General features: G+C 42.9%; 1 protein-coding gene across 1 annotated transcript in view; it reads left to right on the plus strand.

Annotated features, from left to right (window-relative positions):
- Positions 1-17,258, plus strand: part of PAN3 (poly(A) specific ribonuclease subunit PAN3) — a gene marked incomplete at its 5' end in the record, with an annotated part of 126,740 nt that overhangs the window by 41,476 nt on the left and 68,006 nt on the right. The window contains one exon of the mRNA XM_042782952.1: positions 6,585-6,732. Within this exon, the coding sequence (XP_042638886.1) occupies positions 6,585-6,732 (148 nt within the window). The remainder of the gene's footprint in view (positions 1-6,584; positions 6,733-17,258) is intronic.

Consider the following 17,258-nt stretch of genomic DNA (forward strand, 5'->3'; position numbering starts at 1 on the left):
CCTTGGGCAGACTGGCCACTCAGAACACAGTCATCTGATCCCATCATGGGAACAACCACACAGAACTGGGGTTCAGCCAAGTTGACACACAGCTCCAACTGTCACATAGCCAGAATGCTCCTTGGAAACAAGAACGGCCAGACGTTGTCTCAGCTACTTCAGTCATGTTGTCAGAAGGGACCATGCTCTGGAGAAGGACAGCGTGGTGGGTAAAGTAGAGGGTCAGTGTAAAAGGGGAGGACTGTCAACAAGATGGACTGACACAGTGGCGGCAACGACGGGGCAAGCACAGCCTGGATCGTGAGGATGGTGCAGAACCGGGCAGTGTTTCGTTCTTTGCATGTGGGATCGCTGTGAGTTGGCACCGACTCAATGACATCTAACAACAGACCAGAAAAGACTTACCTGTAAGGCCTATACCAGCTAGCTTCAGAAGACATGATGTGTTTAGCTTGTCATGCAGGAGTGGCCAGTAAAAGCCTGGACCCCTAAGTCTCTCTGCTCTCGGGAGGTTGACGAATCCCTTGGCTGTGAAGCCCCACCTCGGGACCCTCCTGGACCTTGCCCGGGCCGTGCTGTCTCTTGATTTGTGTCTTTTTTGGCTGTAATCAATCTGTGGCATAGTCGTAAGCAGGTATGCTTTCCCATTTCTGTGAGTTGTTCCAGCGACTTATCTAACAAAAAGGTAACCCAAAGGGGCAATGTGAGGCAGCAGGACAGAAAGTCAAGTGTCGTGTGTACTCCCGAGCTTGTGGTTGGCGTCCTGCAGGAGCGATGGGATGCAGCCCCAAATTTGCAGCCAGCATATCAGAAGCTCGTGGTGTCGTGTGGACTCCCCGCACCTGGAGCCTTTTAACTTGTGAGTGTTGACCCAGCTCTGGTGGCTAGCCTTACAGAGAGGGCCTTGGGGGTTGACTGGCCGTAAGGGTGGAGAAGGGGGAATATGAAGTACTGTATCTGTCTCCACATTTTCAGGATTAGATTCATGCTGAATCCTACCATGCAATTGATAAAAAAAAAAAAAAAATACCAGTGGATGTAAGAACATGGATGACTTAACGATGCTGAGTGAAAGAAGCCAGTCCCCCCACCCCCTGAAATCCGTATAATTCATTTATATAAAATTCTAGAAAATGCAAACTCATCTATAGTGACAGAAAGCAGATCAGTGATTATCTGGGAAGGGGAGAGGTCTGGGATGGAGAGATTAAAAAAAGACATGTTGAAACTTCTGACGATTATGGGTATGTATGTTCATTCTCTTGAATGGGGTAATGGTTTCAGGGCTGCATATGTATGTCAAAAGTTACCCAGATTTGCACTTTAAATACATGCAGTTTATTAAAAGTCAGATCTCAACAAACATTTTTAGAAAAAGTCACCAGGTCATGTTGCGCTGACCTGAAGAGAAAGATAAATTATATCTTGTTATGAAGCCATCAGAGGAGTTCTACTGGTGTAGTGGGTAAGTACTTAGATGATAACTGGCAGGTCAGCAGTTCGAAGCCACCAGCCACTTCGTGGGAGGAACATGAGGCAATCTATTTCTGTAAAGATTTACAGCCCTGGAAACCCAGTGGTGGTCGCTATGAGTTGCAGTTAACTTGATGGCAGTGGGATAAAGCCATCAAGGCAGGTAAAGCAAACTTGAGTTCATTTTCAGGAGCCTGAGGCAGAGGAGGTATTTTAAGGCCTTAAGAAGGAAAACCCAGGGCTGTGTGCTTCCGTGAAGATTGACCACCTCAGAAACCCAGTGGGGGCCGCTGCGAGTTGGGACTGAGTCGATGGCAGTGGGTTTGGTTTGGCTTTGGTTGAAGAAAATGAAACAAAAACAGAAAACCAACCAAGCAATATAGTAATACTCACAAACATTAACCAAAACATCCAAACCTGTTGTCATAAAGTCAATTCTGACTCATAGTGATCCTATAGGACAGGGAAGAACAGCCCCTAAGGTTTCCAAGGCTGAAATTTTTATGGAAGCAGACTGCCACATCTTTCTCCTGTGGAGCAGCTGATGGGTTTGAACCCCTGACTGACCTTTTTGGTTAAAAGGTAGATGCCTTAACCTCTACACCACCAGAGCTCCTTTGAATATTAAATACTGGATTTTAATTGAAAATTAAGACTTTGTATTGAACAATAATGAGGATTTTTTTTTTAAAAAGAAAACACCAAACTCACTGCCATCAAGTCGATTCTGACCCATAGCAACCTCTCTTTGAGTTTCCAAGGCAGTATCTATACGGAGGTAGATTGCCCCATCTTCCTTCCACAGAGTGGCTGGTGAGTTTGAAACGCCAGCCTTCTGGTTAGCAGTCACATGCCTTAGGCACTGTGCCACCAGAGCTCCTACAAATAATGAGGATAGAAGAGCATAAAATTGTTTTAAGCCTGAGTTAGAAAACTTACCAGAAAATTATTGTAAGAAACCTGTATTGATCATTTGTAGATTAAAAAAAGGTTCTTCCTTCTGGTTGGGTGGAATGGCTGGATTGATTTATCTGTGTGTTCTAATATTGTAGTAACAACAATAATTGAGCAACAGTACTTCTGTAAGGTAAAAGCAGAACTCTATTTATTTGTGTTGAGAAAGGGATAGGTTGGGATTGTGTCCAAATGCTGGAGAATGTTGTCAGTTTGGAGACCTTGCTACATAAAAAGCGCTTGGTGTTTTGGCTGTGAAAATTCACTGTAAATTTAAGTGTTTTTGAATCTAAATGTCTTGTTATTGGTGGATGAATGTGTTATTTGTCTTGAATGAACTTTTTTAATATGCACTTAGAGTTGTTTAAAGTCTGAATGAAAGGATTTAAAATTATGAATAGAAATGAACATTTATCTGTATATTTTATTAAAAACAAAAATTAAATATTGAGACACAGATAGGCAGTTATCAGTAGCATTATTTTTGTCACAGGGCAAGAACAGTGAACCTGATTTTTTTTCTCACTGCTCTTGTTTGTTCCCTTTTTTAGTCTTTTTGAAGGTAGACAAGTGATACGTCTAATGTGGATCTTCTACTTAAAGTGTTTGCCTCCTGAAGCTGAAAGGAAGAATTTTCTTGTCAATAAAGTCTTCATTTTAATGTGTTGATTTTAGTTGCCGGTTTTGCTGTAGTTTGCCAAAATGATTCTTTACAACATGTTAAAGTAGCCCACTTAATGTTATTTTCTTTAAACTTCATATGACCCTTATTTATATTAAAGTGATTTTAAGAATTCATGTATTACAGAGAATTGTCCAGTTTACTCTAGCCATTATTTTGAAGAATTGTATCATGGAAAAGGTATTTGAGGTTAAGTCTCGGCTTCTCATTACTGCCTTGAATCTGTCTGATCGTTGCCGTGTGCCGCCTCTGTTGGCCTCTGTCCCTCCACTTGCCTCCCATGCCTTGCAGCTGATCGTGTGAGCTCTTTCTCTGCCTTTGAAATCCTTCTACCTTTTCTCTAATCTGAAATAACGCGCAGCCGAAATAAAAACAAACTCCCCAAGTGGCCCCTCAAGGGATGGGACACGACCATCTTAAGTCAGGACAAAGAAAGGAGGCAGGCTTGGAGACCCTGCTTTCTTCGCGGAATTCACATTCACCGTCTGGTGGGGTTTTGGGGGTTTCTGGCTAGTGAAGTCCTGAAAGTTGCAGTTTAATGTGTAAGTTCAGTAGTTACATTAATGTGAATAACTTCTATTAGAATAAAACAGTTAGAAAGCCCTGTGTAATTTGTTACAGTGGCATTCTGTATCATTATTTATATTGAGGCGGTAGAGTGGACTTTCTCCCTTTTCTCCTTTTTAGGGTTTCCTACAAGTAGACTTGCAAATTGATTTAATGTCGATTTAAGTCAGAGAAACTCAGCTTTGCAATCAGGTCTTCCACTGCACTGTACTGCAGGATGTCATTGAGGTGGGAAGCAGTATTCTGTTTCTCAGGAATATGCTACAGGAATGTTCCCATTCAGATAAAATTGTCCTTGTCTAGGGGCAAGGTTATGGTCATTACTTGGTCACAGCCAGCTACCCAGAGGGACCGAGTAGTTGATCCTGCGGGCTTGGGACCATAGTCGCAGGGGACATCAAGCTCAATTGGCATAACATGCTATACAAAACATTGTTCCACCTACTACTTTGGCGAGTAGCGACTGGGATCTTAAAAGCTAGGAAGCTGCCATCTAGATGCAACAACAGGTCTCTCCTCGTCAAGAAGAAAGAAGAAAACCAAAATTAATGGAAACAATCAGTCCTAGCGACTGGTACACCATCCGATCTGCAACCTATACAACTATGAGACCAGAAGAACTAGATGGTGCCCAGCTACCACTGCCATCCACTTGGAAGGGATGTAGGAGATCCTACATAAAGAGGGAGAACAATGTGGTACGAAACTCAAAATCGTTTGGAGGCAAAAAAAAAAAAAGAAGGTGGGGACCAGGTTTGCTGGTCCAATGGAGCCTGGTGTAACCACTGAGACTATGGCCCCTAGTTGCCCTTCAGGTCTGGAATTGAACCCACAACTGTGGTTTCCAGCCAAACAAAGTACAGGCATGTGAGTTAAACATTTACCTCAAGTAGACACACGCCCTGGAGAGAACAATCATGGGAGAAGGAAGGGCTGCTTATGCACAGGGAGATAGCTCAGGGTGCAGAAGAGTATGAAGGGATGGACACTGGGAGGAGGTAACTATGGGGAGGAAGTGGGAGGGGAGCTGCTGCATTGTAAATTTTGGTCAATGACATGAGACAAAGTATATGTGAACTGCTGTATGAAAAGTGAATTTATTCTGTAAATCTTCACCCAAATCCTAATAAAAAAAAAAAAAGTAAAAAAAATTGTCCTTGTCTGATTCTGCTGTTGCCTAGTAACCTTGTGCATCCCCACCCTTAAACTCTCCACTTCTTTGGCGACACCTCGTTGCGTCTGTCTTACCGGCCTCTTTTAAGGTAACTTTAGATTTATTTTTTCACCTCAGAAGCACTTGGATCCTCTTCGTAGCCAGGTGTTCCCTAATAACTAGGGGTTGCTCTAGCAGTCAAGTGCCCTGGCTTGTTTTCTACCCTGGGAATTAGGGAGTTGGCTTTGTGCTCGAAGAATGTGACACCATTTTTGAAAAATTGAGAATTTGGGAGGATGTAGAAGTGTATGTGTAAGTGATAGAGGAAAAAGAAATCTCTTTGGAAGTAAGTTGGTTTATCCTCATTTCTACTGATTGATATCTTTTCAGAACTTCATGTCTTAGCTGTGGCAGGGAAGACAGTTCTTCCTAGATCTAGTGTATTGTAGCTAGGCCCAGATACAGCGTGCTTTCTGTGTGTTATCACTTCATTTATTTTCACTGGCTCATAACTGGTAAGGTCCTTCATTACAGAGTTTAAAATGGGTCACCCTGTTGACTGGCTGCCTTCCACTTGCCATGTTTTGAGCCCTACCCAGGCACTTGCCCGTGTCTCCTGCCCAATAGGGAAGTTGTTGTTCTTGTGCAGTAATGAGTCCATCTCCTTATTTCTCTCTCCTCTGGAAATTCTTTTTCTTCTTTTTATCCTCATGATCAGTCTTAAAATGCTCTTGAGTGATTAAACTCTTTGCATAATGATGACCATAATGTGTTTTACAGTAGTTTCTATGTGTGCATAAATGTAGGGAGAACGTCAAACATATGGAATTACCACCTTAAATTATTTCCTTAGTTGACCTTCTTGAAAGTGGAGTTCAATTCCCATCATCAGTGTTCACTTTCACTGAGTCTTTATTATATGTACTCTGGCAGGTGGAATTTTAAATGGTCAGCGTTTCAGAAAAATGTTTGTGATGTACAGCTGTTGCACATGAATAAAATATAGGCTGTTTATGAATTTTTGATGGATCTCATGGTGTTACAGTAGATCTTAAAGCCAGAAGTCCTGTGCTGCCTGAGCATAGAAAAAGTTATGGCATAGTACTGCTGAAAAAAATTTCATGTAAATCTTATAGTAAAATATTTTTAATAAAACAAATTGCATGCAGTGCTTTGCAGGGGCTGGAGTTCAGCTTTGCTTTTCTTAGATCTTGATTCCTCCCACAAATTTGTCTTGTTTTTAAGTGATTCTCTTGCCTTTATTCTGTTACTTAAGTACATGACACCATATTGTTGGGGGAAATATCCTAACAGTTTATAAAAAAAAAAAGGAAGTGATTAATTTTGGAATAAAGGCGTGACCTTTACCTAGTGGAAGTGGTTGGAAGCCAGTCAAGTTGAAACTTGTTGCTCAGTTTTGAGGTAATCTCAGCCTCCCAGTTCTCTAAAAAATACCAGTGAGGAGAGTTGGTAATGAGGCATATTGGAAAATGAGGGCACATTTTACCTGTTTTGGGGGTTAAAATTCTCAAGTGAAATGATTAAAGTCCTCTAATTTAATGAGCAGTTTTCCTTCAAGAAATTTAATACCACACCAAAAAATGGAAGCTAAAACACTTGTACATCTTTTCAGTGAATTATTTAGGTCAGATATTTTTCCATACCTAAAGCACTGTGGAGTAATGTGTAGTCGATTCGAATGTCTTTTCTTGGACTTAAAAGTATGTTAACTGACTCTATTTGATTTTTAAATAGACACCAAATCCTACTGCAAGCGAGTTTATTCCCAAAGGAGGACCAGCCTCCAGGCTGAGTAACGTGTCCCAGTCAAATATGTCTGCCTTCTCTCAAGTGTTCTCTCACCCGTCCGTGGGAAGCCCTGCCACTGCTGGATTAGCACCAGGTAAGTTAAGTGACCGTTTCCAGTAAGTTCCACATACCAAACCTGTAAGCACCATTTGTGTTTAATGCATCACAGCTGGAACTGTCTACTTGAGTAAATCACGTTTTGAATACAATATTGATTTTTAGTTCTAGCTGTTGGTACCGTGGACCACATTTGTACTTCAGAAATTGAAAGCAAAATTTAAATATATGTGAAAGTTATGCTTAAGGAATTAGAAAAGCACAACAATGAATTTAAAGGAGAAAATAATTTATTTAGAAAAACATTATGTGGACATTGGTGTTGCCCTATTTCTTAAAGTCAGTGACATTGTTATCTCATGCAAAATCTTCCGTGACCACATCTGAAATAGAGGGGCTGGAGGGGCCGTGGGCTTCTAAGTCCTCCTTTGGTATTAAATTTTAAAAAAATTTTTTTCTGTGTCGTTCTAAATATATCTTTAGATGTGTTGCTTTTCAGATGTTTGAGTTTTACATAAAATACTAGAAAAGAAGCCCTAGCCTTAGGGGGCACTGGAGGGAAACGGTCTTTCCCAGCCACTTCCTTTCAAGTTCACTCACAAGGGCAGGAGAATTTGAGCAAATGCCCTTTCCCCCTGGGGTCCTGAGGCGAAGTTCAAAGCAACCCTTTGAGAGACCAGTGGTTCTTTGAAGTTCTTTTATTCTAAAAACTCATGCACATTGAGCATGACCTAGTAAGTGAGACAGATCCTTGGTTTCAATAATGTTGTTGTTGTTGTTGTTACGTGCCGTCGAGTCGACCCGGACTCAGAGCGACCCCTCCTTGGGTTTCTGAGGCAGTACACTACGGAAGTAGACTACTCATGTCTAAATCTAGAACCTTTTCAGGAAGAAGAATGAAAGAAGATAATGCTGGAACCCGGTGTCTGGTGCAGTGTGTAAAGTGTCAAGTGTACTCAGAGCCAGACTCGCCTGGTGTGGCCAAGTAGTTTACCAGTTCCTCCTTTCTCCTCCCCCGCGCTCGCTCGTCTCCCTCCTGGTCTCCCTTCTCTTCCCCTCCCCCCCTCCCCTGCGCCCCATGTTGTTGTTAGGTGTCATCACGTCAGTGTGGCTCATAACCACCCCTGTGCAACAGAGCAGCACCCTGCCCAGTCCGGCGCCACCCTCACAGTCGCTGCTGGGCTTCAGCCCAGCATGGCAGCCTACCTGTCCGTCCATCTCATTGAGGGGCTTCCCCATGTCCCTGGCCCCCTGGTTTACCAAGCGTGATGCCCTCTCAGAATGGATTCTCTGAGCTCCATCCCTACCTTTGACTCCAGTTTGTCTGTAGGTTCAGTGAAATTTGTGAACATTTCCCCTTCTTCCCTAGAGAGCAGCATCAGAGCTGAGCATCCCCTCGTAGCTTAAAAAGTTGACTTGTAAGTAACATGCTGCCTGAGTTTCTCCACTGAGCTATATTCCCACTGTTTACACGAACATAATCGTCATGTCAGCTGTACGTCTAAAATTTCTGAGCGAATGTCCACACTGCTAAGCGGTGGCTTACTTTACCTGGGTACCATATGTTTGCACAAATAACATGTGCTGTTTGGACTTTTGCAAACCCCATGACCCCTTGCACATTAGTTTCCTAGGCACACTATGTGCATTACATGTGTGGGCATGTTATATGTGTTGGCATGTTACGAGTAAAACAATACCTTATGTCTTTATAAAACACCCACAATAAAGGGACCTGGATGCCAGTCAGAAAACTTTTGGCTTTCTTCAGTACCAGTGTATGTTGGCCTAGCAACAGACACCTCCTCCTTTGTTTGAACAATAAATATTTTGCTCACAGTCTTGATCAGACTAGTTCAGGCTTACTGTTTGAAAAAACAGCCTTTTTACATATCGGTAGAGTTAAAAACATTAAAGGTAATATTAGATTTTGAAGACATTTAGTTTAAAAATCCATTAATGCTTTAGTATCTTTCAGGCTTTTCAGTAGATAATAACTTTTGGGTAAGTAGGTTGTTCAGTGATCCCATTGGGCGTGATGATGGAAATTTAGGGTGAAAATAATTAAAAATGAAATCAGCTGAAAAGCTGTTTACTCTTACACAGAGTTCCAGCAGTGAAGTGGTCATTCTGCTTCCTGTTAAAATAACTACTCTCTGGAACCATTGGAAATAATAGGTCATTATATATGGTATTAACTGTGTTCTTTATAAATATTATTTCAGAGTTGTTCTTCATTTAGATAACAATTAACTAAAATATTTTCCCCAAATACTAGAAAGATAAATGGTTTTACATTTACTATTTCTTCCTATTGTCTCCTTTTAGTGAATGCCTTCATGTTCTCTGCAGATGAGCAAATTCAGCAAAGAAAAAGTCTGTTTTACTTTCAAAACAATATAGTACCAAAATAGTTTGTTTTCAGACACTTTAGAAGGTGACATGTGAAGAAGAGACTTAAATTTTTTTTTTTTTTTTTTAACCCTCCACGTCTTCTTTTGCTTCTAAGTCCTTGGTGTCTTTTTCACTTCCAAGGACTGGGGAGGGTTCTTGAAGATTCCACCTTAAAGCTATAGAATAAATAAAGTGGTAGAGTTCACTGACCTCCCTTACTGGTGCTTTAATTTATCCTCAGTGTTTCCTGTCTCTGCTAGGTAGAGCTCATTGATCACTTTCAGCTCTAGAGTTTGATTTTCGCTTTCATGTTGATTTCTATCCTCGAAATTACTGCCTTTGGCAATGTGTGAAATTACGGTCTTTGGTATTTGCCTGTAAACGAGAGTAATGTTATTTTTGTTATAAATTGGAAAAAATGCACATCCGACTGTGTTTTCTGACTAGAAGTGTCAGAGTTTTGGGGGCGAGTTGAGTCTGTCCTGAGCTTCTGGATGTCCTCAGCACGGTTACAGAGAGGAGCAGCACAGTGCCTGGCATAAAGTGGGTCCTCAGTGAGTCGTGGTCCTTTGTAATGTTTGCGTTGATCACTTGGGGGAAAAAAAAAGATCATGTTTCTGTTTTTGTAAGTTTCAACGCAAGAGGTACAACTTCTGTGGAAGTTATTTGCGTTAGTTTCTAGCTGATTAGAGTCAGGAGGCGTTGACAGTTGTTAGAAGTGTGCAGCACCTGCCAAGTCTTCCCTCGGGTTGGACACATGGCCGTTGATTCTTTTTCAGTCAAGGAGTCAAAGAACAGATTTAGTTGTTTTACACACATTGGGCGAAGAAAAAGCTCTCTTCCCTAAGTGTCTTCTGTGAAAGTAATTCTTATCTGGATAGTTTTGGTACTTAACTTGGGATTCATTGTCTTTGAGAACCTCCTAAAATTATATGTCCCTTTGTAGCTCTGGTGGCGTAGTGCCTAAGGCACTTGACTGGTACCGGAGAGGCTGGCGGTTCAAACCCCTCAGCCACTCCTTGGAAGGAAGGCTGGGCAATCTACTTCCGTAGTGATACTGCCTCGGAAACCCAAGGAGGGGAGGGGTCACTGTGAGTGGGATCTGACTCCATGGCAGTGGGTTTGGTTTTGGGTTTTGTTTTTATTTTTATTTGTAAACGTGTTTTTGTCTGGTTATAGCTTCTTTTTCGGAAGGAAGGTTGAGCAATCCTACTTCCGTAGTGATACTGCCTCGGGAACCCAAGGAGGGGTCGCCATGAGTCGGGGCCGACTTGACAGCAAACAACAACAACATAGCTTCTTTTAGGAGCTCTGGTAGCATAGTGCCTAAGGCACTTGACTGCTAACCAGAAGGCTGGTGGTTCAAACCCACCAGCCACTCCTTGGAAGGAAGATTGGGCAATCCTACTTCTGTAGTGATACTGCCTTGGAAACCCAAGGAGGGTCGCTATGAGTCACGTCTGACTTGACGGCACATAACAACAACAACAGCTTCTGTTAGTTTCTCAGAGGTTAACAAGTCCCTTCCCCCCGCAGTTACGAACTGCTTGTTAACACATCCTTACCAAAATGTATTTTCAGAGTGTGTCATAATCGGGACAGTTTGAAGTAACAAGTAGTCTACAGGCATATTTTTCTCATCGCTCTTGATGTACACAGACATTTGTACTAGGGCTTTAGAAGTGTCTTTATGACTAAGTGTATGAAATGATAGTCTGTGCTTTAATTTTTTGTGCCACACAAAAGTCACTTTCTCATGAGAATTGCTTAATGTCCTCTTTCATTAGAAGTTGTCCTTGACAGTAGACTTAGTAAGCGGACTCGTAGTGTCCTGGCAGTTCATCCCCCTCAGGACTAACAGATTCGCCTTAGCAGAGAAGGCTGCAGAGTGGTTTGCAGAGAGGGGACGGCGGTGCACACTTGGTGGGGAGTGTCCTGATGTGCTCTCTGCAGCCTCCTGGCCACTGGCAGCTCAGGCCCGGGGGCAGGGCACTCGGGCAGTACAGGGCAGCTCTCACCGACAGAGGCCGTGGTTGCTTTGCACGTGAGAAAGAACCTTAACGGACTCTTGGCATTTCCAGTCACTTACTCCTTCAAGATGAAACGGCATGGACTGTTTTGAGTAGTTAGCTGTATTTTATTATGAATGATTATGGCAAATCTCAGATGCTTTACTTGAGGAACAGCTAGCAGTTACACCTACCCTTACAAACTACCAGATTCATTTATTACTATTTTCTCAGTAATGTTTGCTGCTGTTTTTTTTTTTTTTTTAAATAAAGCAAAATGAAATATTTACATTCTTAGATCCAGTTTTATCAGATACCTAACATATTCTTGAAAATGATGGTGTTGGATTGATGGGTGAAGAGGCTAAAACCCTCTTTTTATTTTATGGCTCCTGCGAGGTGTGGGGGAGAAGGACCATGGGAAGCAAAAAGAGAAAGTAATGTTTAGCGTTTTTGTTAAAAAATAGTAAAATTGTTTTATTACTATTGTAGACTGTTTACCAACAGAACCATTTATTTTTGGAATAGTGAAGGTTTTGGGCAAGAAGATGCCTTTCAGTTTTAAAATTGTGTTCTGAAAAGAAAGAAAATTCTGTGATTTGCTGGTCTGTGGCAGTCTCATATCATAGATGAATGAACGGAAGTTAATTCATGTCATTTGCACAGCAGTCGGCTTCTGTGCCAGTTGGATACTGGTCGTTGGTCTAGGTGGAGTCTTGTGCCCGGTCTTGAGGTTGCCTTCCTGACAGATTGTCAGGAACCTCTGCTCTGTCACTTACAATGATAAGGATTCATTATCCACCCAGGGCACCGCAGGCTACCTGCAAGCGGTTTGAGTAAAAAGAACGTTGTGTTTGATGCTGAACTAACTCCGTTCTGTCTGTCTTCCATCTCCTAGTCCTCCCTCTTTCCTCTTGTGTTCAGTAGAAGACATCACAGTCTTCGGTATGTGACAGGGCTCTCGATTGTTGTCTGGTTAGATGAATTGTGTATTGTATGTGTGTTCATACAGTCATTCCTTGTGTAAGACTGAAAGACAGGATAGGGCTAACTAGGGAAAATGTCACTAAAATTCACAAATTAGTCAAACAAGTCACAAGGGCAGGAGTTCTGTCGCGGGTAAAATTAAAGTCACCGTTTTGTGTTCCTGGCTGATTGCTCCTCTGATATCCATCTAACTCATGGACCACTGGGGAAAGAGTAAAGCCTGTCCATGGGGTGGAACGGTGGTCCTTTTTTTTTTTTTTTGTAATTGCAGTTTGGGTGAAAGAAAGCTATGGTCTTAAAGTTGGTTAGCATATAAGCTCATATTTAAAATTTTCCTATTTATCTTAGGTTTTGCATTAAAATCACTTCTGGCCAAAAAGTCTGTATGTTAGCATTTTAGATCATTTTATGTTTTATTAAATGATATAATTATTGAAAACAAAAATTTAAAAAGCTTAACATATTTCTTAGACTTTACCTTGTCTTACAGGATGTAACATTTTCTTTGAGTTCTTTTTCAGAAGTCTTTAAATGCTTTGCGTAAGATAGTCAAGTAATTTTACCATACTTATTTAGATATTTCAATCTGAAGTGATTTCTCTGAATTGTTTTTGCACTTACCATTAATACATATTAGTCTAGCACTAAAGTATTACTCTAATTGTTTTAATTACCAATCTATATTTCCTAAGCTCATTACACATTCCTTAAGGGACCATGCTGTTTCTCTCAATATAGGCCAAAAACAAGCAAAAAAAAAAAAAAAAAGATACTTAATGTTTACTTGTTTAGCTGAACTATTTTGTCTTGGAAACAGTTTCACAGTTGGTGTGTATTGCTTAAGTACAGTGAATTCTAATGAGTCAGTAAATATCTTGAAAAACTTCTAAGAACTGCAGCTGTCCAGAGCATGTAGGTTTTACACTCAAGTGAGGCACAGAGCTGAGAGGCCTGGTGAGAAAGTCTGACTACATCAGAACTAGGGCCACTGCATTTTAAGGGGCTAAAGCATTCTTCTAACCAGTTAAAATATTTGGTAATGTTCTTTTTTAAAGTGTATGTTTCCGTTTTCTGTAATGCCTTTGTTTTTCAGGTCTGTTCAGCAGAATCGCTCAAACCTTTCCAAGGTCTCTGGTTTGGGGGTTACTTGTGACATTGAACAGTAGCTGCCAAGACAGTTATCCTAGATACAATTTCCTGGTTAAGATCAAGGCTTCCCATGGCTTTTGGGACAGAGACCTTTCTAGCGTCCTGTGACGTTGGGCTCGTCCTGAAAGGGGCTGCTGTGTGTGCATGGATGTGGGTGCAGACCGTGATGTTCCAGGACCGTTACTGATTGTAGCTCTGTTAGAACTGTGACTGGGTAGGAGGGCCTGCTGGCTGCATTTCCTTCCCAGATGGGAATTTCAGGAAACTGAGGCGAGATGGTTATGGCACAGAGGGGAATGTGGCTGCTGTCCTTGGCTTGGAGACCTGACAGGTAAGGTTTAAGTAACTCCAGGTAGATCCTCTTCCCCTGGGTCGGAATCCCTGGTGAGTGTGTCCTCTTAGGTCTTGGGTTCCTTTGTGAACTTGGTGGTTAATCTCATTGTCTTGGCTATCTTAATCCCGTAACTAGGGCGTAGGGGCTGGACGGGAGTGGTTAGGGCCTGGCTTCCACTGTAGGTCACAAGGTCAGTGGACTACAGCCACGGCCTTTTCTCCTGCTGCCCTGGGTCTGTGTTCATGGGACTGTGTCTCTAGTACGTCATAGCGTGGTTCCAGATCTTCCACTACAGTAGCTGGGAGGCCTTCACTCCTTCCTGGGTTTCAGTGTCTCCCTCCTATAAAAGACAGCAGTCATTAGGTTAGCTCTACCTGCTTGGTTTTCCAGTGTGTGGCTGTGTGGGTGACACGGACAGCAATCACAGAAATGAAGTCAGGTAGCTAGAGGAGGGGGCCTTGGGTCTTCCTGCTGGGCCTCAGAAAGGACTGGGGAGGTCCTGGCGGTTTCCTCGACCCGCTCTGTGTCACTCTGTATGTACGGAGAAGCCCGCCAGTTCTGCCTTGTCTCATAAGTGGGTCTCGGGAGCTTTGCTTCAGCACCGTGGCCCGCGCTGAGCCTGGCGTTCCAGTGGCTCGGAATGAACTGAGAGGCACAGGGAGTGTATGTCAGTAAATGATGCAGAGCTGGAAGGGAGGCATTTTTCTTTGGAGTCACGTATTTGAGGGCTCCAGGGGTCATTTCTTCATTAATCTGCCAGCTCACGGGTGCCTCCTGCATCGTAGGTGTCAGTGGGTGAGCGTGTTGCTGCTGCTCCCGTGGCAGCTGTGTGTGGTGCGTGGCTGCTCAGGGGTGGGCCTCTATTTCTGTAGCAGTGACGTGGGTGGCAGCAGCCTCATCTGCTTTCTGAGCTTTTCCTCGAGCCTTCTGAGCTTGACGTGTTGTAGTCCCATGTGAAAGTCGTCCTACTCTTGTGTTTTCGTCTTTCGGATGTGGCGGTACCCTAGTCGGTCCTGTGGGAAGGGTCTTAGTAAAAGGAAGGGCGGATTATCAAAGCCCCAGAACACAGGCATGTAAAGCCTCGCCGGGAACATTAGCACAGTCTCCTGCTTGGACCGTACGTTTATAGCCATAATGCATGTTTCAGTATGTTCTTCAGTCGTGGATTTCTCACACATCGATATAGGTCAAAATGCGATGTTTTCTTAGGATTTTTTCAATAATTCACCCAGATTTTTGGACACAGTGACCAGTTTAGAGTGGTAGTCTTACAAAGTGTGACCACTGTGGGAGGGCCAGTGGTGTGTACCTCTGAGAAGGTTACACAGACTGATAGCACGGTGACACAGCCTCGGTCACCAGACGTTACTGCGCTCCCCAGGCGTACGCCCACCCTGGGAGGTGTGGCAGGCTAAGCCCGGGCTGGAACGGCTCAGCACACGGACCTTTCCTTCTGGCTGCTGTAGCAGTCTGGGGGTAGGCGTTCAGCTGGGCCAGGATGCTTTCCTCCATTCCGTGGAGTGGTTTCCAGGGCATCACCCCCAGTCAGCCAGAGGGCAAATCATGGAGGAGACGCACGGTGGGACATTGTAGACCGGACCTTGCCTGGAAGTTTCTCCCTGGAAGTTACTGCCCAGTTCTGTTTTTTGAAACAGCTAGGCTGTGTTTCTTGGTCATCTTTAGTGCAGTGTTACAGCACTTGATCCTGGGTATTGTGCGTTTTGGGCATTGATTTCATTGCATCTTCATTAACTACTTCAGAAATCCCCCAGAGGCCCTTGCATGAGTGGCTTACCAAGTGTCAGACAGATGATGTTTCTACTTGGATTTCTTTGGGTAGAGGAAGCTAATGATTTTTAACTATCAAAACGTAATATTTTCACCAGTTTTTCATAAGATGTTTTCCCAGGTTAGTAGTGCTCCACTGCTTCAAGCTAAGTGCAGCTTTTTTTTTTTAATTGTGATTTGGGTGAAAGTTTACAGAGCAAATTCACTTTCCATACAGCAGTTCACACACACTTTGTCTCATGACATTGACCACAATTTCCCACAATGCAACAGCTCCCCTCCCGCTTCCTCCCCATAGTTACCTCTTCCCTGTGTCCATCCCTCCATGCACTCCTGCCCCCTGAGCTGTCTCCCTGTGCATAAGCAGCCCTTCTTTCTCTCATGATTGTTCTCCCCATGGAGTGTATCTATCTGAGGTCAATGTTCAATTCAAATGCCTGTCTTTTTTTTTTTTTTTTATTTTTTTTATTAGGATTTGGGTGAAGATTTACAGAGTAAATTCACTTTTCATACAGCAGTTCACATATACTTTGTCTCATGTCATTGACCAAAATTTACAATGCAGCAGCTCCCCTCCCACTTCCTCCCCATAGTTACCTCCTCCCAGTGTCCATCCCTTCATACTCTTCGAGAGGCCCATTGTCTGCCAACCCTGTATATGATCTTGGATACACTCTCCATTTAGACATACATAATTGTTTAGCTTGTTCACCTATCTATCCGTCCCTATACCCATGTTTGCTTTCACTGACAACTCAGTACTGTATTTACAAAGGGGTTCATATTTGTTGTTTGTACTGCCCATGTAACTCTCTCCGTCTTTCTCATCCTCAATGCTGCCATATTGGTCACTCACATTTGGTACATTGCCCTTCTCTTCACCCAAATCAATATTTATCTCTATCTATCTAACAGCATTCCCTCCTCTTCCCTCCCACCCCTGGTAACCAACAAAGAAAATGTCTTCCAATATATAAACCTTTCCTTAACTTTCACAATAATGGACTAATACAATATTTGTCCTTTTGTGACTGACTTATTTCTCTCAGCATAATGTCCTCCAAGTTCATCCACGTTATGCGGTGTTTTGCAGATTCTACATTATTCTTTAGCGTTGCATAGTATTCCATTGTGTGAATGTACCAAAGTTTGGTTATCCATTCCTCAGTTGTTGGACATCTAGGTTGTTTCCAAGTTTTGGCTATTGTAAATAGTGCTGCGATGAACATCGGCATGCATATATCTGTTCTTGTTATGGCTCTCACTTCTTTAGGGTATATACCTAGTAATGGGATGGCTGGGTCAAATGGTATTTGTATTTCCAACTTTTGAAGGAATCGCCATACTGCTTTCCACAATGGTTGTACCATTTTACAGTCCCACCAGCAGTGTATGAGAGTCCCAATCTCTCCACAACCTCGCCAGCATCAAATGCCTGTCTTTTGTTTGGCTGGATGCCACAGGTGTGGGTTCAATTCCAGACCTGAAGGGCAGCTAGGGACCATAGTCTCAGTGGTTCCACCAGGCTCTATCAGACCAGCAAACCTGGCTCCCTTTTTTTTACCCCCCAAATGATTTTGTAAGTGCAGTTTTTATTGGTGACTCATGTTCGACTTGGTGTGCCTCATTGATGGCATTGAACCAGCATACACGTGACTCCTGTTAGGTCAGTTGGTAGATCAATTTGGTTCAATTTTCTGCAATTTCTTAGTGTCTTCAGCCTTTTCATTGCCCTTCTGCCACAATACTCATTGCCATCGGTTTGATTCTGACTCATAGCGACCCCCATTGGGTTTCCAAAGCTGTCAGTCTTTACGGAAGCAGGCTGCTCCATCTTTCTTCTGCGGAGCAGCTGGTGGGTTGGAACCACCAGCCTTTTGGTTAGCAGTCGAATGCTAACCA

Source organism: Orycteropus afer, unplaced genomic scaffold, assembly GCF_000298275.1.
Source record: "Orycteropus afer afer isolate SDZICR_OR568_19922 unplaced genomic scaffold, OryAfe1.0 scaffold00540, whole genome shotgun sequence".
In the NCBI taxonomy this organism is placed as follows: domain Eukaryota; kingdom Metazoa; phylum Chordata; class Mammalia; order Tubulidentata; family Orycteropodidae; genus Orycteropus; species Orycteropus afer.